The sequence below is a fragment of the Erigeron canadensis genome, chromosome 2 (assembly GCF_010389155.1).
Source record: "Erigeron canadensis isolate Cc75 chromosome 2, C_canadensis_v1, whole genome shotgun sequence".
NCBI classification, from domain to species: domain Eukaryota; kingdom Viridiplantae; phylum Streptophyta; class Magnoliopsida; order Asterales; family Asteraceae; genus Erigeron; species Erigeron canadensis.
In genome coordinates, this window is record NC_057762.1 from 10,959,864 (window position 1) to 10,986,005 (window position 26,142).

Here is a 26,142-nt window from a genome sequence, read left to right on the forward strand (position 1 = left end):
ATCAATTTTTTCTTTTTTCTTTTCTTGATTTATGACATCATCCTATTCAAAGTTTAAATCATTTTCTAAATGATTTATGATTTATTTCTTTTCAAGCGTGAGTCCAATGGAAATTAAAATGTAATTATCTAACTTGTTCTTTTTTAAACGACTATATGTCAATTTTCAAAAATAGTATCACCATCTTTTTTTCGTCTTAATATTAGCAATCAACCCGGGTATATTAAATAAAAGAAAATTGTTATGACATCATCATTTTATAAAAAGATCTTACTTGTCATCGATCTCTAAGTTCTTTATAAAGTTTAGTTTTTCTTCTTTAATTTACTTATGATATTATAAACACTTTCCTTCTTTAAGTTTATTTCATTTTTATTTTTGTCATTTATGATATCCTTTTTATAAAAAGAAAATATTTTCTTTTGAAAACTTTAATATTTTATACATGGTGTTTTCAATTTTAATTATCTAAATAGTTTTATCATAATAGATTTTTAAATTATCCACATATTATTTGGGTTAATAGGCTAATTATATATATTCGATGTATGAGGTATATGATTTCGAGATTTTGAGTATGGTTGAACTATCTCATAGTTCTTATACATCGACGTAACTTAATATTACAAAACTTTTTTTAATAAGCCCGGGTTGAACTCGGGTTAATTAGCTAGTGATATTATTATTATTCAAAAGATTTTATGTATCGAAGTTATTTAGTAAGATATACATATAATTGATTAGATTTTTTGATAACAAACAATATAAAAAATTGTTTAAGTCTTTAGTTGTAAGTTGAATTAGCTAATGCTCACTTAAGTTAGGTCAGCTTGGATGTTTAAGCCCGCCCAATATTCACATGTATCAATGTAATCCGCTTAAGAGGTTATTTTTCAAAATTGCTTTAATGTGGATTATAACATTTGATCTAAGTCGTATATGAAGCATGGAGATCGAATACAAAGTTGGGTATAGGAGTGAGCTTCAAATTACAATTAATCAGGATGAACAACCTTGGCACTTTTAATCATACAAATTTCCTAAGTTGCTTTATTTACTTCTCTTATTGGAATCAACCTTGAGATTGAATAAACATGTAATATAAGAGGTACACAGTGCCAATCTGATCCTCAAGCGTAGGAGGTTGTCCTTTATGTTAGATGTCATCTCTTTGGTTGACGATGAAAAGGTTTGTTATTAGTTATAGGGACCAATAGTACAAAGGGCACTATCACATATTTTTGTTTATGCAAATATCACAAGATCATTACACGTAGTTAAGATTGGACAACGTTTAAGTGAGATGTCTATATATAACTCACTTGATGTTTCATTTAAAGTGCGCATCCATAATATTAATTCTTTCACAATATTAAACTTTGTAAAAGTAGTCAATTCAGGTAATGACGTATGTTATAGATAAAAAAAAAAAGAGTTTGGTCCTCATATCTAAATAAATTAATTCAAGATCATCTTTCATATATATATATATAATGGTACTATATAGATGGTATTTATATGAAAACTTATGAAAACTAATAATTCTGATAGTGATACAATATACATTGATATTAATTAAACATTAAAAGTTTAATTGTGTAAAGTAGAAAGACTAATCTTGTATTTACTTAATAATAAATTTGGTAGTAATACCATTTTTTTCGCTCTAAAGGTTATAAGTTATAACTAAAAGTTTAAACTCATCTAACGATTGTTAAAAAAATGTCATAAATATATAAAATAGAAGGTCTAATATTATGTTCGAAGAATAATAAAATCAATGATGACATCAACCTTTTGATATAAGGGTTGTATCTAACCACTTATTCAATAAATTAATAAAAAAACATTTTTTGTGAAAAAAACTTCATACGTAGCATCTCTAAATATATATAAAAGAGAAATCTTAATTTCAAATGAAAAAATTTTTAATTAAAGTCATTAGGTGAAAAAGATGATATCATATATCTTTTTAACGTTTTTAGTTTTAATTTTAATTTAATAAATTTAAACATTATCATTAACTTTGGAAAGTAATTTCTATATTTTATAGAAAAAGTGATTATTTTAATGATATAATTATGAAAAATAACTCTTAAATTTATATTATACTTTTTAAATTAGTTTTTTTTTTATGTTTTATTCAATTATTAGTTCAAATTAAATATTTATCATATAACGTAATAACTATTCGTTATAATTATTTAGTTTCTCATCATTTGTATGTTATGATATTTAGATAAAAGATATTACCAATAAGTATACTAAAATAATTAAAAAGATAAAAGACTATAAAAATGGCAACATCATTATTTTCTAACATCTTTTATCTATGTTTGTTAAATTATGATATTATAAACTATTTAACATGTCATTAAATATGTCTATTATACGAAAATTTTAGTATATATATATAACTTTATACCGTCACAAAAAATATAATTAACTTTTGATATAATTAACATATGTATCCTACTAGTATCATCAAATTTCAACATGTCTTATCAATAATTATTAATTTCATTATAAGCCCTAACGACAACTCAATAAGTTTAACTTGCGTATTACACGAGAAATAATCTAGCATTATTTTTTTTTTTTTGACAAGTAAATTTTACCTCAGACGCGTATGATGTGTGCTAATCGTACAACGAAAGGGTCCCGCACTAAGCGGATCTTAAATAGCCTTTCTCACCATACCACCTCCTTAATTGGAAAGTACTGTCGAGGAGAACCAAGAAAACGAAAACATATGCATATTTTTATCATTATTATTATATGGTGACACATTGATAAGGTCTTAAACCTTGCAGAAATCTACAAAAGTGTGATTCTCACTTTCTATATTTGTGGATGTGAATTATTGAAGGGAAAAGAGAAATTTCATTTCAGGCATGCGTGTTTGAACTCTGCATATTGTTCAACGGGATATCATTATGGTGTTTTGATACTAACTACTAACTCGTTGTAAAAAAAACGGGATGACCATGGTCTTAGAAGTCTTATGAAAAACTATATTTGTGTAAAATTGGTTTAGTTATTCGGAATGGAAACAAAAGTTGCTAATTAAGAACACATTACTTCATGAATATGCAACCAATCATGTTTGTGTGACTAGCGCAATTTTATTTTATATTGAAACAAACAAAAGTTACGTTTTTTTCTTTGTAGGGAAGCCAATATAATTTGTTCGATTTACATATTAGATTTTTAATCAAAACTTTCGTAAATAAGCAATGTGAATTTAAGAAATTTTATAATATAAATTTATTAAATATTCTTAGATCTATTGATATATTTGACTAATTTAATAAAGTGTAAGGATTAATGTTGTGTTTTTTGAAAGTAAATTTAGAAACAACATCATTATCTTAATCTAAGGGTTGTGGTTAAAAGTTTGAACTCATGTAACGCTCTTTATTTTTTCATAAAGGAATTTAGTACCTTGTTATATATATATATATATTGGTAGATACATAGTTAAACACTTAAACGTGTTATTTTGATTTTTTAAAAACAAAAGCATCGATAATGTTCAGTCAAGTCAAAGTCAGGATAGATTTACTAGTTAACTTAGAAAGAATATTAGCTCGACCAATTCAGGTATTTTGATGTTTCGATTGTTGGGATATATAACATTTATCAAATCAAATCACAAAGCACGCAATGGAATATAAAACTATGTAGTTAATTAATTAACCAAAAGAGATAGCATATACCTTTAATTGAAGATAAAAAGTAAGAAACTTTTATGAGGATTTAAAGTAAATCCCTCTACGTTTGCACACTAGACACTTCTTATATCGTATGCTAGTACCCGATCACGAATCTCACAACCCTTTGTGTTAATTTCCCCTTGATGTAGTCGAACAAAAAAAAAAACCTTTGACTTTTCTTGTCGACAACTTCGAACTCAACAACTCAAAACCTCACTACTAAACAAAGTTAACTATCATTATAATTATATAATGAAAGTTCACCAATGGAATAAAGTGGTGATGTTTTGTGATATGTTCGGCCAAGAGAGAGAGAGGTATTAAGGTTTTTTTTTACAAATCTAATTGTTTTACAAAACCCTTAATCCTTAATCCCTATATATAGGGATAATAAATTAGGGTTTTAAACTTGGTGAACAAGTTTAGTCAAGGTCTAAAAAACCCATGGAATTTTCGGCCCACCCTATTAGTGTATAATTTGGAAACTTTCTAATTTACACTTTAATCCTTCTCTTTTAATTAATTAAACACTATTAAACTTTTAATATAGTTTAATTAATTATTCAGTGATCGTTCTAATTAATATATTACTTTAATATACTAATTAATAATATAGAGTTACCGTGTCATTTCGTGTGACTCCGTAGGCTTAAATCATTTCCGGACATACGTTCCTTTTATGTGATCATATACTAACATCGATAACAATTTCAGATAACTGCCACTAAATTAGAAATGCTCTGACTACCACTAACATTAGAGATGCTTAGAAAGTTCAAGGTACAATCAGGTTCTTTTAATTTGTTAGTGGTTACCGAATGTTATGAGGTGTCCATAGTCGTTTATGGTTGCACGATCACATGGAATGAATCTGGAGACGAGAAGAATAATGTTATTATCACACCAGTCCTCGTGGATGCAGAGCTATTGGATCAAGATACGTCTAAGTATTGACAACATCAGGGTCGACTTATGCGTAAACCATACTTAGTGTATCATAGAACATATTCAATTTTATACTCAACTTAGGTTAGTATTTCCCTTAAAATTAGATTGTGAAAATAAATCTTTTTAAGTCTTTGGAACCAAAAGATAAAACTCAGAAGAGACACATTCTAATAAGAGGAACCTATTTACTTTTCGTCTATTAAAAGGATCTCATTTCTAAAAATTTCTCAACAAAGGTAACATCGTTAGTTTTTAACTTCAACTATTCGTTAAATGCCACATCACTATGTCACGTCATTAAAATTGATGACTTGGACCTTTGACTTAGAAAAAATTTGTATTACAAGAATCATCGTATTTTTCCCCTTGTAGTTTGTCATATGTATTTGTATGTTCTGTATTTAATATCTATATCTAGCACAATCATATCATCATAAAATCATTATAACAAGAATCATCTAATAACAGTTTTATATCAATTGCTAGAATCTTTATCTAGTATCTGGAAATCATTTTGAAAGTGCTTGAATTCAGACTAAAAAACAATCTGATTTTTATTGAGACATTTTGTCGAACACCTGGTGTGCAATTTTGCTACCACTGATTTCTCTATCAAATTGGAACCAATAATGTCGCCCATACGCAAGAATTGACCAAAAGAAGAAGTAGGAGGAGTTTATCTTCATTTTCATTTCAAGTTTTTGTTAATTTACCTTGTTTTTTTGAGTTTTTAAAGCTTGAACTATATATATATAGACATCTTTTTGCGATTTTCATAAAATCCAATTAGTCCTGATTATTTTTAGACATCTTTATTTAGTGTAATATCATCATTTCAAGACCAGATATGAATCTGAAAGAAGCCAAAACATTCAATTCACATGATGACTTTTTTGGTTGCTTAAGGTAATTTTGTGACACATTAAAAGGGATTTAGTTTGGTTGGATTTGGATCTAAGATTGTAGGCTGAACTGTTTCATAGAAAAAAAATTAACCAGAGAAAGATCAGATTATGAAGACTCATCACGAAGAACACCAAAGGTTATTGGGGAAACACAACCGGGAGTGACAAATAACTGAATAAGTTAGGTGAAATTTTTGTTGTGAAACTAGATATGTAAATAGATATATAAATATGATGTATACATATGTTTTCCCAGTCAAAAGTCCATGTCATCAATTTTGATGCCGTGGCATATTGATGTGGCACTTAACAGAAAGTTGACGTTAAAAATTAACAATATTACTTTTATTGAGAAATTTTTAGAAATGAGATCCTTTTAATAAACGAAAACTAAATAGGTTTCCCTTATTAGGAAATTTGTGTAAAAAGGTTACTTTTTATGGATTTTTTCCTTTTAAAATTTTTGAAAGTTAAACGGTTTAAAGATTCCCCTAATTATATATATATATATATATATATAGGGGTCGGTTATTTTGAGTACAAGAGGAAAAGTACAAAAAGTAGAACCTTTTTCCTTGTTCTCCGACCACGTTCTTCTTCGGCAACTGCCACACCTCCTCCTTCTTCCTTCTTCTCCGGCAAACAACGACCGCCACCACCTCCGACGATTTTCCAGCGAGAATCAGGTTCGTTTTTGGGTGGATACGGTACGGGCGTTGCCCTCATCCGTTCTAAACTGACCGTCAAGGGACGCATATGGGAATCGTATGGATTTGATGAGCGGCAATCCAAAAGATGGTGATGGTTTGCTACGGTACAAGCGAAGCCCTTGCTGCCGCGCTGGCGTTGTGGTTAGGGTGGTCGGAGATGATGGTGGCTGGTGGTGGTTGTCTCGCAGGAGAAGAAGGAGGTGGTGGCTAGTGGCGGCAGTCTCGCCGGAGAAGAAAAAGGTGTCGCATTAGCCAGAAAAGGAGGAAGAAAGAGGAGGAAGACTTGATCTGATGTGTCCAAAGCTTTGATCGGATGGCTAGTGGCTATTCCTTAGGTACCTTTTTTCCCTTTGTATTAAAATTAACTTTCTTCTATACACACATATATATATAGGTGATTTATTTATAGTACAAGCATTTAAAAAAGTACAAAAAGTACATGTGTAAGTTAACTTACACATGCTTGTTCTTTCCATCTCCGACCACCACCACCACCACCATGATCATCTCCGACCACCACCATGATCCTCCGGCGATAGAGACCATCTCCGGCAAAACTTACACATGTGTAAGTTAACTTTCCAGAAAGATTCAGGTTCGTTTTCGGGTGGATACGGTATGGGCCGGAGGCCCTCATCCGTTCTAAGCTGACTGTCAAAGAACGCATATGGGAATCGTATGGATTTAATGGGCGGCGATCCAAGAGATGGTGACGGTTTGCTACGGTTCGGGCGAAGCCCTTGATACCAACGCCGGCGCCGTAGTTGGGGTGGTCGGAGATGATGGTAGCTGGTGGTGGTAGTCTCGCGAAGGAAAAAACCTAGAAATTTTAAACCCTAAAATGCTAAAAAAGTTGTACTTACACATGTGTTAGTGTCGCCGGAGATTGTTGCCGTCGGAGGAGGATCATGGTGGTGGTCGGAGATGGAAGGAAGAAGGAGGAAATACCTTGTACATTTTGTACTTTTTCAAACGCTTGTACTAAAAATAACTTTCCTATATATATATATGTATATATATATAGGGTAAAGTTATTTTGAGAACTTTTTTTTTTTGCGAGAACCTTTCAAATCAAGCCTAATCGATGATTGTTCTTTATATGAAAATTGTTTTTTGATTGTTTTATGAATAACTTATGTGTAATTTTGAAGTCTATAATTCTGTGGAGCATGGATTATCACCCGTTATACATTTATGTGGAGATTTGAATTCTTGATCACATGTGCACGAATATTGCTATGATCACATGTATGCAAGTCGATCACATGTAATCATAGCAATATTTGTACACATGTGATCAAAAATCCAAATCTCCACATAATTGTATAACGGATGATAATCCATGCATTCACACAATTATAAACTTCAAAATTACATATAAGTTATTCAGAAAACAATCAAAAAATAATTTTCATGTAAACAATAATCATCGGTCGGGCTTGATTTGAAAAGTTCTCAAAGGTTCTTGCAAAAAAAAAGGTTCTCAAAATAACTTTCCACTATATATATATATATATAGGGTAACACTCCGGTGAGAACACTTTTAAAATAAGAATGGTGAGAACACTTAAAAACATCAGTTTGATGCATTAAAAGTCCATAAAACTAGCATAGTGCTTAACTAATTATCATTATTTAAGTGTTTAACAACACATTGATCCGTCAAAAACGAAAAATTCACGTTTTTTTTTATGTGCATCCATCTTGGATGCATATTCATCAAAATGATGCATCCAACAAAAAACGAGATTTTGTCAATTTTGACGGATGAATGTGTTGTTAAACACTTAAATAATGATAATTAGTTATGCGTTATGTCACTTTTATGGACTTTTAATGCATCAAAATGTAGTTTTTAAGTGTTCTCATTTGTTTTCATTTTAATTTTGTTCTCATTTGATAGTAACCCATATATATATATATATATATATAGGGTAGAGATCCTGAAATAAGGTGTCTTAAGGAGAGAAGGAGAGAAGGTCCTATAGGCCAATTAGAACGCAACATGTGTCAAAATGAAAAAAAATGCCCGGTGGCATTTTGGTAAATAAATCAAACTTTTTTGAAGCTTGATCAGCCTGGGTTCTGGGTCAGCTTGGTAGGTCAGCTTCAGCTTGGTTTGGTCAGCTTGGGTTCTGGGTTAGCTTAGTTGGTCAGCTTGGTCTGGGTTAGCTTGGGTTTTGATCAGCTTTGTTGGTCAGCATGACCAGTTTGGTCAGCTTGGGGTCAGGTTGGGTCAGGTTCGGTTAGATTGGGGTTGGGTCAGCTTGGGGTCAGGTTGGGTCAGCTTGGGGTTGGGTTGGGTAAGCTTAGGGTCTAGGTCAGGTTGGGTCAGCTTGATTAGCTTGGGTTGGGTCAGCTTGACACAATATACACAAATGTAGATTATGGGTTTTGGGTCAGCTTGGGATCAGGTTGGGTCACCTTGGGGTCTGGTTCAGGTTGGGTCAGGTCAGCTTGACACAATGTAGATTATGGGTCTTGGTCAGCTTGGGGTCAGGTTGGGTCACCTTGGGGTTGGGTTGGGTCATCTTGGGGTCTGGTTCAGGTTGGGTCAGTTTGGTTAGCTTGGGTTGGGTCAGCTTGACACAATCTACACAAATATAGATTATGGATTTTGGGTCAGCTTGGGGTTGGGTTGGGTCAGCTTGGTTAGCTTGACACAAAACTACACATAATCTACACAAATGTAGATCCCAAGCTGACCCAGATTCCAAGCTGACCAAGCTGGCCCATAACCCAGGCTGACCAAGTTGACCCAACCAAGCTGACAGACCAAGCTGATCATAACCGAAGCTGACCCAGAACCAGGGTGACAAAAGTTTGATTTATTTACAAAAATGTCATCGCGTTTTTTTTTTTAAATCCACATGTCACGTTCTGATTGGTTCATAAGACCTTCTCTCCCTTCTCTCCTTAAGACACCTTCTTATTTGATCTCTCTCTCTCTCTCTCTCTCTATATATATATATATATATATATATAAGTTAATGTGTGAAAAACTCACATATTGTTTTATAATCCATAAAAATCATGGGGCCTATGCATTTTCTCATTAAACAAGAAATAATAAAATATTAGTATGTGAGGGGTTGCACACCTAAGCTTAGGTTCCGGACAACCTTATATTCCCATATATATATATATATATATATCATTCCAATCTAGTAAGAACATATTTAAAATGAGATCAACACGTAAACACTAAAAAACTTTATTTTGATGTATTACAAGTTTATAAAACTAACATATTGTATAACTAGTTATAACAAATTGATCTATCAAAATAAAGAAAATCAAAAATGTTTTATTTTGACATCCATCTAAAAATGATTTTGTCAATTAGTTATACACTTTGTTTGTTTTATGACCGAAAATTATTTTTGGACAGGAAAGTCCCCAGGGGCTGTTTACATAGAGGGTGTATTTTTTGGGGCAAAAAATGGGAGAGCAACGCCTCTGTCCTAATAATCTAAACACTTTGCAAATATACGTACAATTACAATGAAGTCTTTGAATAGTTTTTCCAAATTAGATTCAGACCTTCGCGATATACAAATGAACTTAGCAAATCGCAATATGCAAACAATGTCACTTGAATGTTCTCTTTGTGGTGGGGGCTTAAAAGATGTTGATCATAATTTGTTTGGCGAATGTCGGTTGAATAATGTGATTAAACATCAAATATCAGTCGCTAGCATACTACGAGCTTGGATGTCACCGGTAGGATTAGAACCACTAACCAACTCACATGTTGTTCTAAAAAAAATATATTTCAAACTATTGTCCGTATATCGTAATGACAACTATGTTTTGTTTGGTCGTGGTTTCTTTGAAACATCGTAATGAGATTAAGACATAAAAGAAATGGTATTTGCCTGGGAACCACTTAGTCCCATAGAGAATATTTCTCTCAAGCTAGCAACCCCAGCAATGCTGCCTGGCGATGAGACTCCAAATTCCTTGGTTTGAGTTTCGAACTCGGGTATTTCACCCCAGGGAATTTTTGTAAGGAGGCGGGTGGCCACTGCGCCATTAAGCGAGTGGTTATGAGATTAAGACATTATAAATATAAGAAGGAGAATGATTAATTAACCTAACTCATATGCCTAAAAATCAACCTAAAACTTTAAGAATTTGATATGTGTATTATATTAATTCTCTTTCCTAATGTTGCCCTCTGATTTTTCCACATGTCATCATTCAATAAATTTCGGTTGTCAGAAGTTTACTGTAGCTAAAGATCGATTGCTAATTAAAAATTTACATGCATGTGTCTTTTTTTTTTCTTTTTTTTTTTCAAACATTCAATCAGTATACGACATCAAAAAAACCTCACCCTATAATGGTGAAGTCTTGCACGTACAATACAAATGTTTAATGGGTGAGCGAAGAAACAGAAACACAGAGCAATAAAGCATAAATTACAAATGGATAAAGATCCTTTAAAGTTCCTTTCAACTTTACCAGTAAAGTTAGAAGCATCTTGACTTTTGGATTGAAATCAAAATTTAAGATTCAAAGATCATTTTTGAATCTTGACCTTTGACACCAACTTTACCAATAAAGTTAGAAATAACTTTAGAGGATCCTCATGTTGGGTTATATAACTATTATCAAATCAAATCACAAAGCACGCAGCGGAATATTAATTCTATGTAGTTAATTAATTAACCAAGAGAGAAAACGTGTACCTTAAATTGGAGAGAATAAAGTAAGAAACTTTATGATAAGGTTAAAATTAAACCTCTCTACGATTGCACACACAACGTTGGAATGTATGTATGCTAGTACTTGATCACGAACCGAACAACCCTTTGTTAATACCCAATTACTCGAACCAAACAAAAAACCGAAACCCTTTGTTATTGTTAGGATAAGCCGAAGCCAAAAGAGAGGGAGAAGAAGAGACTTTTAGGGTTTTAGAAAACCTTATGAATTGTGTATAGAAAACAATTAACTTAGGCCTCTATTTATAGGATTAGGTTTACTTGATGACCAAGTTTAGGGTTTGTGAAACCCCCTCCTTCTCCTTGTTCGACCGCCCCCCCAGAATATTCTAGAGGGTTTTCTAATTGTTTCCTAATTACAACTATCCTTCGTTAAGTCCGTCAGTTAAGTACCATTAACTATTTAACATTTAACGGACGACCGTTAGTTTTTCGTGATCAAATTAATTAATAAATTACATTTAATATATTAATTAATTATAATTACATTCATGTTGAGGTGTGACCCCGTAGGCTTAAATACTTTCCGGACATACGTTCATTTTACGTGATCATATTGTAACAGCTCCCACTTAAGCTCGTAATGAATGAAGGTAATAACATTAGTTAGCATCTAGCAACACGCCAATGCTCCCGGAAAAATTTTTAAGTATAGTTTCTTAAAGTATATTTAAATGGTTGAAACATTTATTATCCCTTTATTTAGATACCTTGTTAAATATGAATATGGATCAAGATCATTTCATAATTTAACGATTATGTTTCCATTCAATAACTAATTAATGATTACCAAATATAATCGAAAACTATCTGGATTTATTTGGGCACGGCCATGCAAACATCTTAATTAGTCCTAATGAGGGCGCCAATGATATCATATTTCAACTTTTAAGTTGAAGGAACAAATCCTGTATTGACTACACGTGTCAGTCATCATACTTCACTACACTTTCTGAAAATAACCCTTTATATACTCCCTTATTCAGGAGAGTTAGAACTATATCTAGTAAGTGTGATTCATACATGCTGACCTGCTTGCATCTCAAGTCAAAGGATCAATAAAAGTAACCATTTACAAATTTCACTTAATGACGTTGATCCATAAAGTGATAATTCGTTAGTGGGGTAGTCCGATATACATCAACTATGGATATCATGTGAGTTTGGTGGGACCATCCATCATATATTCTAAGAATATAACCAATCACTCAGATTTGTCTTAATTTAATTATATTCTCATATAATTAATCGACAATGGACAATTTAGAATATTCAATAAATATTTAATATTTAATAAAATATTCAAGGATTAAACATGCAAATATAGGACACAATTTAATATTAAATGAAATCAAACATATCAAGTACTTTATTTCATTATGAAAAATATAAATTGTTTTAACATCCCTTATCCAAATACCGAACAACAGATTTACATGAAATAACTAGCTAATTTAAGTCCTATGCCCTCGGCATGCCTTTCAAGCTTGGGCCTAGACAAAGCTTTTATGAAAAGATCAGCTAAGTTAAAATCTGTGTGAACTTTGAGTAAATTAATCTCCCCTAGTTCGATCTGCTCACGAACATTGTGATATCGTCTAGCATAATGTCTGGCACCTTTCTGAACTCCGGGTTCGTTGGCAATGATTAATGCACCAGTATTATCACAATACATATCAGTGGGTAAGTCATTTGAGGGGATCACGTTTAGCCCGCTAGTGAACTTCCTTATCCAGACTACTTCCATTGCAGCTTCTGAGGCGGCAATGTACTCAGACTCTGTTGTAGACATGGCAACTGTGGTTTTTAGCTCATAGTATCCCACCGTGCCTTCATTTAAATAATGAAGACGTATCCCGACTGATATTTTGAATCATATTTATCAGTCTGAAATCCAACATCACAAATTATATTACCATTTGAATTTTTGATCGGGATTTCAACCATACACCAAGAATAATTCTTTAGTAGCACACATGTACTTAATAATATTCTTTACAGCAATTCAATGATCCTCTATAGGATTTTGCTAATAGTGGCTAACCATATTTTGCGCGAACGCAATATCAGGTCTAGTGTATCTTACCGCATACATAATAGATGCCACAACCGAAGCATATGGGATTTTTCGCATACGTTCCACCTCATTAGGTGTAGAAGCATTGTTCTTGCTAGATAAGTTAAGTCTTTCTTGCATGGGAACGAAACCACGCTTAGAATTCTTAATCTTGAAATGCTTCAAGATCTTATCAATATAAGCACTTTGACTTAATCTAAACAACCGCTTTGATCTATCTCGGTAGATCTTGATTCCAAGAATAAATGCCGCTTCTCCTAAATCTTTCATGGCAAAACACTTTCCAAGATGAGATTTAACATCTTGCAACATTGGAATGTGTTTTCCTATGATCAATATGTCATCAACATACAAGACAAGGAAAGTAACATTACTCCCACTAGCTTTGCGATATACACATGGCTCATCGGGATTTTGAACGAAACCAAACTTCTTGATTTCTTCATAAAATCTCTTGTTCCAACTTCTTGATGCTTGCTTTAGCCTATAAATGGACCTTTGAAGCTTGCATACTATGTTGGGATGTTTTGGATCAATAAAACCTTCAGGTTGATCCATATAGACTTCTTCATCCAAGTAACCATTTAAAAAGGCAGTCTTAACATCCATTTGCCATATCTCAAAGTCATAGTACGCAGCTATGGCTAAGAGAATCCTAATAGCTCTAATGTCCGCGACTGGAGAAAAGGTCTCATCATAATCAACACCGAAACGTTGAGTATAACCTTTCGCCATGAGATAGGCTTTATAGGTGTGTACATTTCCATCCATATCCGTCTTCTTCTTGAAGATCCACTTACACCCAACAGTTTGAGCATTTTGTGGAAGATCAACCAAGCTCCAGACTTGATTGTCTTTCATGGATTTCATTTCCACCTTCGTAGCTTCAAGCCATTTGTCAGATTCCGGATCTGCTAAAGCAGCTTTGAAATTCGGAGGCTCATCGAGATCTCCAACAACGTCTTCTTCTACCATCAGACATAGTCTTTCGGTAGGACATCTTGTCCTTTCGGACATACGAAGTGGAATCGCTTCATTATCATCGACTTGAGGTTCATCACTTTGAACATTTTCCCCCCCAAGTTGATGATTGCTAGGAGTTTCAGAAGGTGACACATCTTCCTCTTGAGTCTCATCAAGTTCTACAACCCTCCCACTGTTCTCTTGAACTAACTTTTTTTCAAAGAATTCAGCATATCGAGCAATGCGAACAGTGTTTTTGATGGGATCATAGAAGTCGTAACCCATCGTTTCCTTAGGGTATCCGACAAAGATGCACTTAGTATAGGGACATCTCCGTGCCATAGTTCGTATGGCGTCTTGTCAACCTTCTTAGTTGGAACCATATTGAGAATGCGTACAGCAGTCTCTAGAGCATTAATCCCAAAACGAAAATAAGAGAGTTGTACGGGTGATCATTGATCTTACCATGTCTAGCAAGGTTCAATTTCTCCTTTCAGATACTCCATTATGTCGAGGAGTATATGGAGGAGTAAGCTGTTGGACAATTCCACATGCTTTAAGATAATCATTAAACTCTTGGCTTAAGTATTCACTACCTCGATCCGAACGAAGAATCTTGATGGTTTTGCCGAGTTAATTTTCTACTTTATTTTTTAAACTCTTTGAATGTTTCAAACACTTCATGTTTATGTTTAAGCAAGTAAACATAACCATAACGACTGAAATTATTCATAAAATAATGAAGTAGCTAGCATTTTTCCTTGACATCTGTCTAAAAGGGCTACATACATCGATATGCATTAGTCCAAGTAGTTCCTTAGCCCTTTCCGGTTTTATGCGGAAAGGGTATTCTTGTCATCTTCCAGAAAACACAAGACATGCATTTGTCAAATGATTCATCATTTGATTGTAAGATCCCTTCACGTTGAAGTTTTTCAATGCTTTTCTTGCTAACGGTAATTCGAAACACACGCATTTATCAAACGATTCATCATTTGATTTGTAAGATCTCTTCACATTGAAGACTTTTAATGCGTTTCTTGCTAATGATAATGCCGAAGACACGCATTTATCAAGTGATTCATTATTTGATTTGTAAGATATCTTCACATGGAAGTCTTTAAATGCGTTTCTTGACAAAAATTAAACAAGATGACGGTGTCAAAGATAGAGTCCAAGTTAACTTGACTCTTTTGCTATTGAATTATCATTTGAATCTCATCAACACTTATAATTTAGTTAAGAAGATACTTGAAGAACTGGTTAAACCAACTTGCTTCTTCTTCTTGTTCAACTCAGCTAGATACTTAGGACAATTCCTCTTCCAGTGTCTCACCTTAGCATAGTGATGACAAGACTGGTCTTTAGCCGTATGCTCCTTTTTCCAAAGGGTCTTTTAAGGTTTTGAGACTAAACACTTTGTTTTATCTTACCTAAGTTCTTGCCTTTAGCTTTACGATTGTTTTGCTTTCTAAACCATTCCCCCCTTGATCATAAGAACTTGGGGTATCTCAAATTTCTTAAAAGGTTTTCTTCATACTCAATCAACTTGATATGAAGTCCAACTATGCTATGCAAATTTGTAATTGTCTCTTATGCCCATAAGAATCGGCAGAAAAAATGCATAGTTTTAACCTTTCCATAATTGCTCAAAGTGACTCTTCATCTTGAGTACATGAGCACTTACCGGTTTCCCATACTCGTGTTCAAGTTATGGAGTGACTCAAATAACTCAAGTAATTTAACTCCAACCTGTTTTCCGTACAAAGACTTGAGTTATTTGATCGTATCACACGGATTTTGCAATCCGAATTGCTTTTTGAAGCTCAGGAGACATGATTCTAGCATCAAATAAGCAACCTCAATATTTCTATTGTACCGAGTATTTTATGCTTCCAACTGTAAAGCAGTGGCATTCGCATCAAGAATAGCAGTATCTGAGTTTCAAATGACATCGGTTTTCTTTTCAACTCATAGAACAATTCTCTATTGACAAAACAATCATTGAAATTGGCTTCATAAAGTTTTCTCTTTCTAGCATCGACCTGAAAGCCGATTGGTGTATGTTTTGTGAAGGATTTGTTGCCTTTTACAAAACAGATTCAAGTTCAATTATTGGTATTTTCGATAATAAATCCTTAAGAAATTAATTACCCAACGTTTACAAAATAAACAATTAATTTCATTAAGGCTAGGATCCAATTGACATGCAATCATTTCATCAGTTGATCTGCTAAAAATGATTGCACTCAAAAGGTAAGTGACGATCAGTAATTGCATTACAAGTGCAATTCCTAGTAAGTATGGAACCTACGTATGACACTTGATTCATCAAGTGATCTTTTGTAGTCATGTTTTGTCCCATCTTTTGCCACGGGTCAAGGTCTCACCGCTTAACTCGCTTTAAATCGTCCAACTAAGAACGCGCAAAATTGTCCACCATTGTGTACCAGTGAATGGGTTTTGCCATGCAACTGCCATTTCACCACTGTGTACCAGTGAGTAAAACAACAGCCACTTGTGTCCTTGACAAATTGGATGGCAAATGACTTAAGTTTATTGGGTCATTCAATTTGATGTGTGATCAAAAAGTTATGTTTGGAAGATTCATGCATATCTTCTAAACATAATATGTTTATAAAACTCATTTTTATTGCCTTTAAATACAAAAGAGCTCTGTAGCTCCATTTGAACTCACAAAGAAGCGCAAGAGCAAAGGTTTGCGATGAATGCAATTAAAAACCCGCCCTTTTAAAAGGCTAACGCACTCCGACTTATACCTCTCTTAGAGTTCATTCAAATGGGTGAGCCGGTGTATCTTTTGATTTTAGGGCACCACTTTTATAAACAAAATCATTATTTCGATATTAATTAGTCAAGTTTATTTTTCAAAACAATTTTGCATACATGTTTTCATAAAATAAGCAAAATTAAACTTACTAAAAATATAACTTAACAATTTAAGGTAAGTTACTAAATATACAACTTAACGATTTAAGGTAATCAACCTAATTTTGGTCACTATGGTATAAGATTTGGCTCCTCTTTCATAAGGAAAGAGACCACATACATCAAGTTTCCTTGATTGTGTAAGCCAAAAATATAATAACAAATTTATCTACCATAATTACAAGATGCTGATCTAGAAAATGCAGCAGCTTAACGACCAATTCTGGCCCTGAAGAAGGCCGAACTGGGATTAGCACAAAACACGAAAGTTGTAGCCCTATGAGTCAAGCATCTACTGTAAAATTTGAGCTTCCAACTCCTTACGATTGATTAGTTATGATATTTTTAGTGAACTGGTGTCAAACAGGAAATTTCACAAAGCATAATCACATTGTCACACAATTAATTCTTCAATTATCTAGCATATCTAACCCTAATAATCAAGATTTCATATCAATATATCTAAGTAATAATCATGAATAATTTGCATGAAAAGTTCATGATTTTTACTTCTTTTTAACCATTAAAAATAAAAGTACACCATATATATACATGCAATTTATCACATAAACATGTAATTAATCATAAGTTGGATTAGGAACTCTAAAAAACATTTTTTTTTTTTTCTGGAAAAATTTTGAACCATATATATATACTAGATTATTGTCCCGCGTAATACGCGGGTGACATATATAGTTTATGATATATTATTGTTTCGTGATAATGTAAATTGATACATAGATAAAAAGATGTTAAAAATAAGTTAATTAGCATTATGATGCAAAAATATATCAAGTTAATTAATAATATCATGCTAAAATAGGTTAATTGACAAATAAACAAAATTTATTGAAGACTAACACATGTATAATCAAAATTAAGATATAAACTATAATTACAACAGTCTCTATATAGAGAAAAAAAAAGAACATTTTTTTTTAAGTTAGTTTTGATTCAGAAGTGCTGGAGGCAATTTTAACCAACAAATCGCTGGACCTCCATCCCCCTCCTCATGGAATATACCTTGAGATGAGAAACCCAATACTCGAACCCGAGATCTTGGTAAAAACTCACCTCCAAGACCCACATAGTGGATTTAGAAGATACCCTTGGCCAACCCATCTAAATGGATTTGGTTAAAAAAAGAACATAAAGTTTCATGATTTTATATTTCATAAATAATTTAGTAAAATTTAAATTGTTGTATTAAGAGATAGTTTTAAATTCAAAGATAATAAGAAATATTTAACGAATTTGATTAAAAATTGGCCATGTATTTGACTTATCCTTAAGTGATCTTCTAACCATGTTAAGTCACTTTTTACAATTTTCTTACATGGTTTAATGCTTATATGAATGCATACACATTCTATTATATTGAAGCAATAGATATAAAATATAAAACTATTATAAAAAAGTTTGACAAAACAAAAAATAATTTCATATAAAATATCAAAGCATCATAATTATATCTAAGCATCACTCCCACATATAATATTTATTTGTTTACTTTCCAAGCGAGCTTATAAATATTATTTTTTCTCTTATAAATTTATTTTTTCAAAAAGTAGCAAATGCAATATTTATTTCTCAATTAAAATAACAAATACTTCTTCGTCTCGATCTAAACTTCTACTTAAAATTTTTTAAAAAAGAAATATTTTAGTCTCAAAAAGTCAACTTTGTATTTTTTTTACTATCATAATGAAAATACTTTTTAACTACTAAATTGAATAAGTTATGTTATTTTATAGTTTTTTCTCCAACTCATGCAAAATAATATCAAACTTCACAATTATATTTAATATTTTGACAAAAACTTTGAACTATATCTCGCTAAAACTCTTCAAACTTCTAATAAGTTAATTGTAATTTAGACAAGTATATTTCAAATTTCACCAAGTCAATAGTTTTAATAATTCTTTCTGAATATTAAAATACACTGAAAATTATTAATGTCGACCATGCATTCTTTTTACCTTTCAAACTTTACCCTTATATTTGATATCTGATTACGTGAAATTAATATTCTTAAACGGGCATTGATTTTACAAGTTAAGGTCCAATTTGTTTGACTATTTTAAGTTGGATTGACTTTTTTCATTTTAATATGGAAAATGATTGATCCTCCTAAAAGTTAGTCTAAAAATCCTCTTAAAAGCTTAAAAATGTGACAAGTGGAATCCACTTAATCTCTTTCCTAATCTCCCCCCTTGATTTCCACATGTCGCCATCCAATGAATTAGGAGGATTTTTAGGCTAATGAATTAGGAGGATTAATCATCTCTTTTTTAAAATCGATAGACCAAATAGCATAACTTCGATGAGTCTTTTGCAATTTTAATCCATTAGTCTGTTGATTCATTTTGAAAATTTATTTGTGTAAAAACTTATGTGTAGTATTCATATTTTATCTCATTTATTTACGATCTCAATTTGTTACTTCTCCTCAACTTATTATACTTTAAATAAAACAGTAACTAAATATTTATTAGTAGAAAATTTATTTTATAAAAAATGTATATAAAAATAATAAATAACTCTTTTCAATGAAATGCAGGGTTCAAAATAAAACTTAATTTCTAGCTACTTTAATGATATGAGGTTTAAAATAGAATGAAAATACTACTAATAATAATAATATCTTTTAACCTCGATAACTCTTATTGTTTTTAAGCATAGTGGCCTACTGACCCTACTGGCCCACCCCTTTGAGCAACTTTCATGGAAGTCTCATTATTAAACTACGATGTATGTTATCCATTAATTAAGTTCGATGAGTTGCAGTTAAATTCGTTGAAGACTTATTCCCATTTAACATCGAAGATATCTTTTTGCTAACAATTTAACCTCGATGGGCTATTTATTTTAAAGACTCAAATATAAAACTTCTTCAAATTTACATATATCCATTATAACTCTACATCTCATATTTTGTTTAAACATATAAAGTATAAAGTTAATGTCGTATTTGACTAATAATAAAGTCCATGATACTATTTATATATATGAAATTTAATTTAATTATATAAAGTAAGAAGACTAATGTTATATTTACTTAATAACAAATTCGGTAATGTTATCATTATTCTGATCTAACATTGTAACTTAAGGTTTAAAGTTATAAGCTTGTTTCTTCATAAATTAACTTATGATGTCATCTATATATTATACATTGTAGATGATATAATATATGCTCTTTCATTTCCGGGTAATATAATATTTGGATTTTAATTATATAAATAAATAAATAGTAGCATCGTCTTGTAAATCTAGGGGCTACAAATCCATTATTGGAATACATTTAAGTGTTCTTATCAAAAATTTGTTAAGTTTATTTGTTATTTCAACTTTATATACATTTATTATCATCTACACTAATATGAAAATTAGTTTTTCTTAAGTAAAAACTAAATTAAAATAAAACTTCTTCCTAGAAGATAAAGTTACGTACAAATTAAATCATAATTCACGTTAATAAAACCAAGATCTTACTTTCCAAAAACAATTTGAACGGATGGAATGTATATTCGATTCAATAACATTAATTTTTTTTAAAAAGGTTTAGAAGATAAAATTATATAAAGTAGAAGGACTAATGTTGTGTTTATCAATAATAAATTTGGTAATGATATAATTATTTTGATCTAAGGGTTGTAACTAAAAGTTTGAACTCATCTAACGGTCATTGTTTATCTATAAATGAATTTAGAACCTTGTTATATATATATATTGATAGATATATATATATATATTCAATAAAACCTTTTTCTTATTTAAATAATGTAATTAAATTACAAAATCAATTTAAATAAATATATATATAGCCGAAAATTTTAAAAATCAAGAATCCTAACCCCCCTTCAAGTTTTGATTTATTGGTAATCAAGAAACATACATAGTAGGCTCGTGATACCACTGTTGGGTTATATAACTATTATCAAATCAAATCACAAAGCACGCAGCGGAATATTAATTCTATGTTTTTATATAATTAACCAAGAGAGAAAACGTGTACCTTAAATTGGAGAGAATAAAGTAAGAAACTTTATGATAAGGTTTAAAATTAAACCTCTCTACGATTGCACACACAACGTTGGAATGTATGTATGTTAGTACTTGATCACGAACCGAACAACCCTTTGTTAATACCCAATTACTCGAACCAAACAAAAACCCGAAACCCTTTGTTATTGTTAGGATCGGCCGAAGCCAAAAGAGAAGGAGAAGGAGAGATTTTAGGGTTTTAGAAAACCTTATGAATTGTGTGTAGAAAACAATTAACTTAGACCTCTATTTATAGGATTAGGTTTACTTGATGACCAAGTTTAGGGTTTGTGAAACCCCCTCCTTCTCCTTGTTCGACCGCCCCCCCCCCCCCCCCCCTTTTCTCCCCTAGAATATTCTAGAGGGTTTCCTAATTGTTTCCCAATTACAACCCTCCTTCGTTAAGTCCGTCAGTTAAGTTCCGTTAACTATTTAACATTTAACAAATTACGGTTAGTTTTTCATGATCAAATTAATTAATAAATTACATTTAATATATTAATTAATTATAATTACATTCATGTTGAGGTGTGACCCCATAGGCTTAAATACTTTCCGGACATACGTTTATTTTACGTGATGATATTCTAACCCTTATCCATTACAAATTAATTTTAAATGAATATGGGCCCCTACCACTAGTGGTCATGAGATTTAATTAGCTTGCCCAATTGTAAGTAGACAAGTGTGACAATCATCTCAATATGTATTTAGTTTTGGCTTCTATTTTGCTCTGATTTTCACATTTTTGGGTGGTTAATTATTTTACTTTAGATTATAATTTTTGTTGGCCTGTTTTTATTAGATTTTTTTAATACCAATATATAAAAAGAGTTGCTCACTTAATTACTATTTTCTGCTTTGTTAAATCATTATAAATTTCGATTGGTTAATATTTTTTATCCAATTTTTGTGTGTGTTTATATTAATGGTGTTAAAATTCTTTTATTTTAATTTTTGATCCGCCGCGAAGTGCGGAAAGTTTAACTTTCGAACGTAGTAATAGCAATAAATTGTTTCAGACTATTGTCGTTATTCCGTTTCCATGATGATGTAGTCGTTGTGATAAAGCAATGCTGGTTGGAACGAAAAAGGAAATAAAAACGAACCGCATGAAATAATGATGGGTGGCACTCGTGTATGTAAGTGTGTCATGTGTTGAAGCTAGATACGTTGATGACTCATATCATAAGTTAAAGCATTTTTAGGACATGTGTATTTAATTTGTGCCATATTTTTATCGAGGCTAAACTAAAGAATATACGAGATTTTTCATAGCTAATTCTGATATGTAAATGAGTCTTGCTAAAAAAAGTTTGTTATTAAGACACGTGTTTTTTAATATGTTTAGGTTGAGACCGAAAAACATACGAGGACATGTATATATGTAAGCAGTAAGATAATTAAGATGAAGCAGAATGTGTGTGGTGGTAAACGAACTCTATATATAGATTTAGAAGTAGTAAGATAAGGTAAAAGACCAAATGTATGTGGTACTATAAAAGTATAAAGAACCTGTTATTAAGGTCTATATATATAATAATAGCAATAATATATGGTTATATACTTAGTAAAGTGTCGGTGGGTGTTCTAATTTAGCCAAAAAAAAAAAAAAAAAAAAAAACACAAAAGAAGATGGTTCTGGATAACACACTTTCAATAATTCAACCAAATTACGATCGTAGATCTGAAATAACAGCATTCGACGAAACCAAAACCGGTGTCAAAGGACTTGTTGATGCCGGAATCACGGAAATCCCACGTATATTCCACACGAATTCGAATGAAAACATATTTAACGACTCATCCGACGAACAGTTGCTTCTTCCAACTATCGACTTAGAAGGAATAGATGAAAATCCCATAAGACGAAAAGAGGTGATGCAGGAAGTGAAGGATGCATTACAAAGTTGGGGGTTCTTTCAAATTGTGAATCATGGAATACCAAATAGTATGTTGGAGGAAATGCAAAAGAGTGTTAGAGGGTTTCATGAGCAAGATGATGCGGTGAAGAAAGAGTGGTACACTAGAGATGTGAGGGGGAAAGTGATTTACAATTGCAATTTCGACTTGTATGCTGCGTCGGTTACTAGCTGGAGAGACTCATTCTATTGCCAAATGACTCCTGATCCTCCTCAACCGGATGAGTTGCCACTGCCCTGCAGGTTTAATTCATCCACTTTCCTAGTATAGCAGTGTGCACGTCTATACTATATTATAAAAAAAAATAGCCCATGTTGAAAGTTACATTGGGAATTGTCTAAAATACCTTAATGATATATTACATTATTAATATTTAATCTTTTAAAATATCCCAATTAACTCTTTATATTAAAGACTTTTACATCAATTATCTATATCACTCGACGTCGTCTTTATCACCAACAGCCATCACCGCTTTGAATACCGCCGCATAACGCAGGTACTGGGCTAGTATCTATTTATTGGAGGAGGATTTCCTCAAGTTCTCCCAACTTGACTAGTCAAGTTAGAAGGATCTTGACCATTGAATGAAAATCAAGGGCCAATATTCAATGATTATTATTGAATCTTAGACCCTTTATTTTCAATCAATGGTCAAGATTTTCTCAACTTGACTAGTCAAATCGGAAGAACTTGAGAGAATCTCATTCCTTATTTATTAATGTTGCATTGTTTTGCTAACACTTGTTTTAGTAACACTTATAAAAAAATGTAATACATTTAAAAATCATTTTAGTTACAAAACCATGACATGTCTTAAAATTATGAGATGAGATTTGGAAACAATTAATGAAATTTACATTTCATGTTTTGCTGATTTTAGGAGGAGTTTAAGAAAATTTCAAGAGGATTAATCATTGTCTTTAATACTAGTGATAGAGAACAAGTGATAAGACACAAAAATATAAATTTGTTTTTTAATTAACAATAAATTTCTCTCCAACTATTGTTATTAAGTTCAAGTTCGTGATATTTTTTGAAAAGTGTAAGCAATTTTTTTCACCATCAATATAGATTAACCGTAATGATGTTATGTATGTATATGGTACAAGTATTTAGAAGTTTAATCCTAACTCCAACTTTGGATCTATTCTCATAGAGATATATGGCCACAATACTCAAGTTGTGTGTTAAAACTTGGAGGTTGTTTGCTTGAGTTAATAGCAGAGGCTCTTGGGCTTCATCCTAACCACCTTTTGGACATGGGTTGTGCTGAAGGACTTGCTATTCTTGGCCATTACTATCCCCCTTGTCCACAACCAGAGTTAGCAATAGGCATCCCCAACCATACGGATAACAGTTTCATCACGATTCTTCTCCAAGACCATGTTGGCGGCCTCAAAGTGTTTTATCAAAACCAATGGACGGATGTTCCTCCTATCCCTGGTGCTCTAGTAGTAAATGCGGGAGATATGCTACAGGCATGCATATATATACTCTCCTTATATCATTTCTTTTTGTGTTAAATTTAGGAATATATACGGTATTAACATAATGACAATTGTTGGAAACATTTCAGTTGATTACAAACGATAAGTTTGTAAGTGCACAACACAAAGTGATAGCAAATAAGAATGGTCCAAGAGTATCTATTGCATCATTCTTTTCAACAAGCTCAATTCCAACCATGAAAGTGTTCGAACCAATCAAGGAGTTGCTAACGGAAGACAAACCAGCCAAGTATAGAGGCACAACGGTGCAAGAATATGTCGATTACTACAGGGAAAAGGGACTTGGAACTTCCACCCTACAAGATTTCAAGATTTAACATGTGTATATACTTTATGGTTTGATATTATGACTCCCAAATGAGGATTATGTTCATGTTTATTTCATTGTCATATAATTTCCTTTTCTTTCAATTTGTCGGTGGATTAATCTAGCTAGACTTGATCGAGTCGTTTGGTATAACCACGTCAGATTCTCGTGTTGTAATTAATATAGTACGTTCTTGTGTTGTTCTTGATTGTATTGCTTTGTGTTCCGTTTATTCTTGTGGGTGTGATCTTTGAATTGTCACAAAATTTCATTTTTGGTTCCAAATTTCCTAACTTTTCACTAGCAGGAACCCTGAAAGTGAAGTTTTGGGAAGGGGTGTTTGTTAAGTTTGTGAGTAATTTGGCATTATATTTATTTTACACGGGCTTGTTACGCGTGTGAACTTTGTCAAATATATAGGCATTAAGTTTGTAGAAGTTCTAAAAACTTTAAATAGTAATTTTTTAATTCCTAACTCATAATTAACTAATTGTAATCAAATACTAATCTTTCTTTAAATTTAATATAAAAAGATTTTTAATCGACACTTGGTGCATTCCTTGTATGACATGTGTCCCTTTGGTGTAACTTAAAAAACGATTATTAATTCATAATTATCTAATTGTAATCAAATACTAATCTTCAGATAGATTTAATATATATATATATATCTATATCTAAATATCCAATAAAACAGTAGTTATCCTAGCTTTATTAGGCTATCCATCTCAACTAAGATAAATATTTAGAATTTGCCACGTAAGATTTTTCCTACGTGTCATCTTCATATTTTTTTCATAATATTTATCAATCTATTATATATATATATAGAATAAAATATTTATAAAAAGTAATTAAAGGATTTCCAAGTGATTTTGTTTCTATAATTTCTTTTTCGGTATATACATATCATATGAGTACATTTAGTGTTCCAAAACAATCATCTAACAATTTATTAATATAAATCCATATATTTATTAATATAAATCCATAGCTGTAACATTTATATGCATGAAAATCTTTATTAACTACACAATATCTAATATGTGTTTTGCATGTAATTTTGGATCCTAAAGATTCATGTAAGTTGATGTTGTTCATTGTTTTTTATATTTAATTCTCGTGCTTAAAATAGCTTCAACTATTTCAAATATATTGATTTTTTTTTTGGAAATATCTTCTTAATATCTATTTTCAGGTAATAGATGTAACAAATTTGCTCTGGAATTGTTACGAGTTATATATTTAAGGTTACAAAAATTTCATACAAAACTAAGTCCGTTCTTCAATTGAAGTTTTTCTTATATTGAGCTTTCTTGAAATATTTGTTATAAATATATGTAAACGCGTGCAACG

The 26,142-nt window shown here is 31.7% G+C and overlaps 1 protein-coding gene across 1 annotated transcript; it reads left to right on the forward strand.

Annotated features, from left to right (window-relative positions):
* Positions 1-22,633: 22,633 nt before the first annotated feature.
* On the forward strand, positions 22,634-24,999 carry LOC122589280 (1-aminocyclopropane-1-carboxylate oxidase homolog 1-like). The gene is made up of 3 exons (XM_043761555.1): positions 22,634-23,210; positions 24,128-24,449; positions 24,548-24,999. Exons 1-3 carry the CDS (start codon positions 22,681-22,683, stop codon positions 24,794-24,796), a joined length of 1,101 nt encoding a protein of 366 aa, XP_043617490.1. The 5' UTR covers positions 22,634-22,680; the 3' UTR covers positions 24,797-24,999.
* Positions 25,000-26,142: the final 1,143 nt, after the last annotated feature.

Bases quoted from the DNA above. Each gene is read 5' to 3' on its own strand.
- LOC122589280 (XM_043761555.1), top strand. From the start codon at position 22,681: ATGGTTCTGGATAACACACTTTCAATAATTCAACCAAATTACGATCGT. The intron at 23,211-24,127 runs GTTTAATTCATC...CTATTCTCATAG, and splicing joins GAGTTGCCACTGCCCTGCAG to AGATATATGGCCACAATACT. The intron at 24,450-24,547 runs GCATGCATATAT...GAAACATTTCAG, and splicing joins ATGCGGGAGATATGCTACAG to TTGATTACAAACGATAAGTT.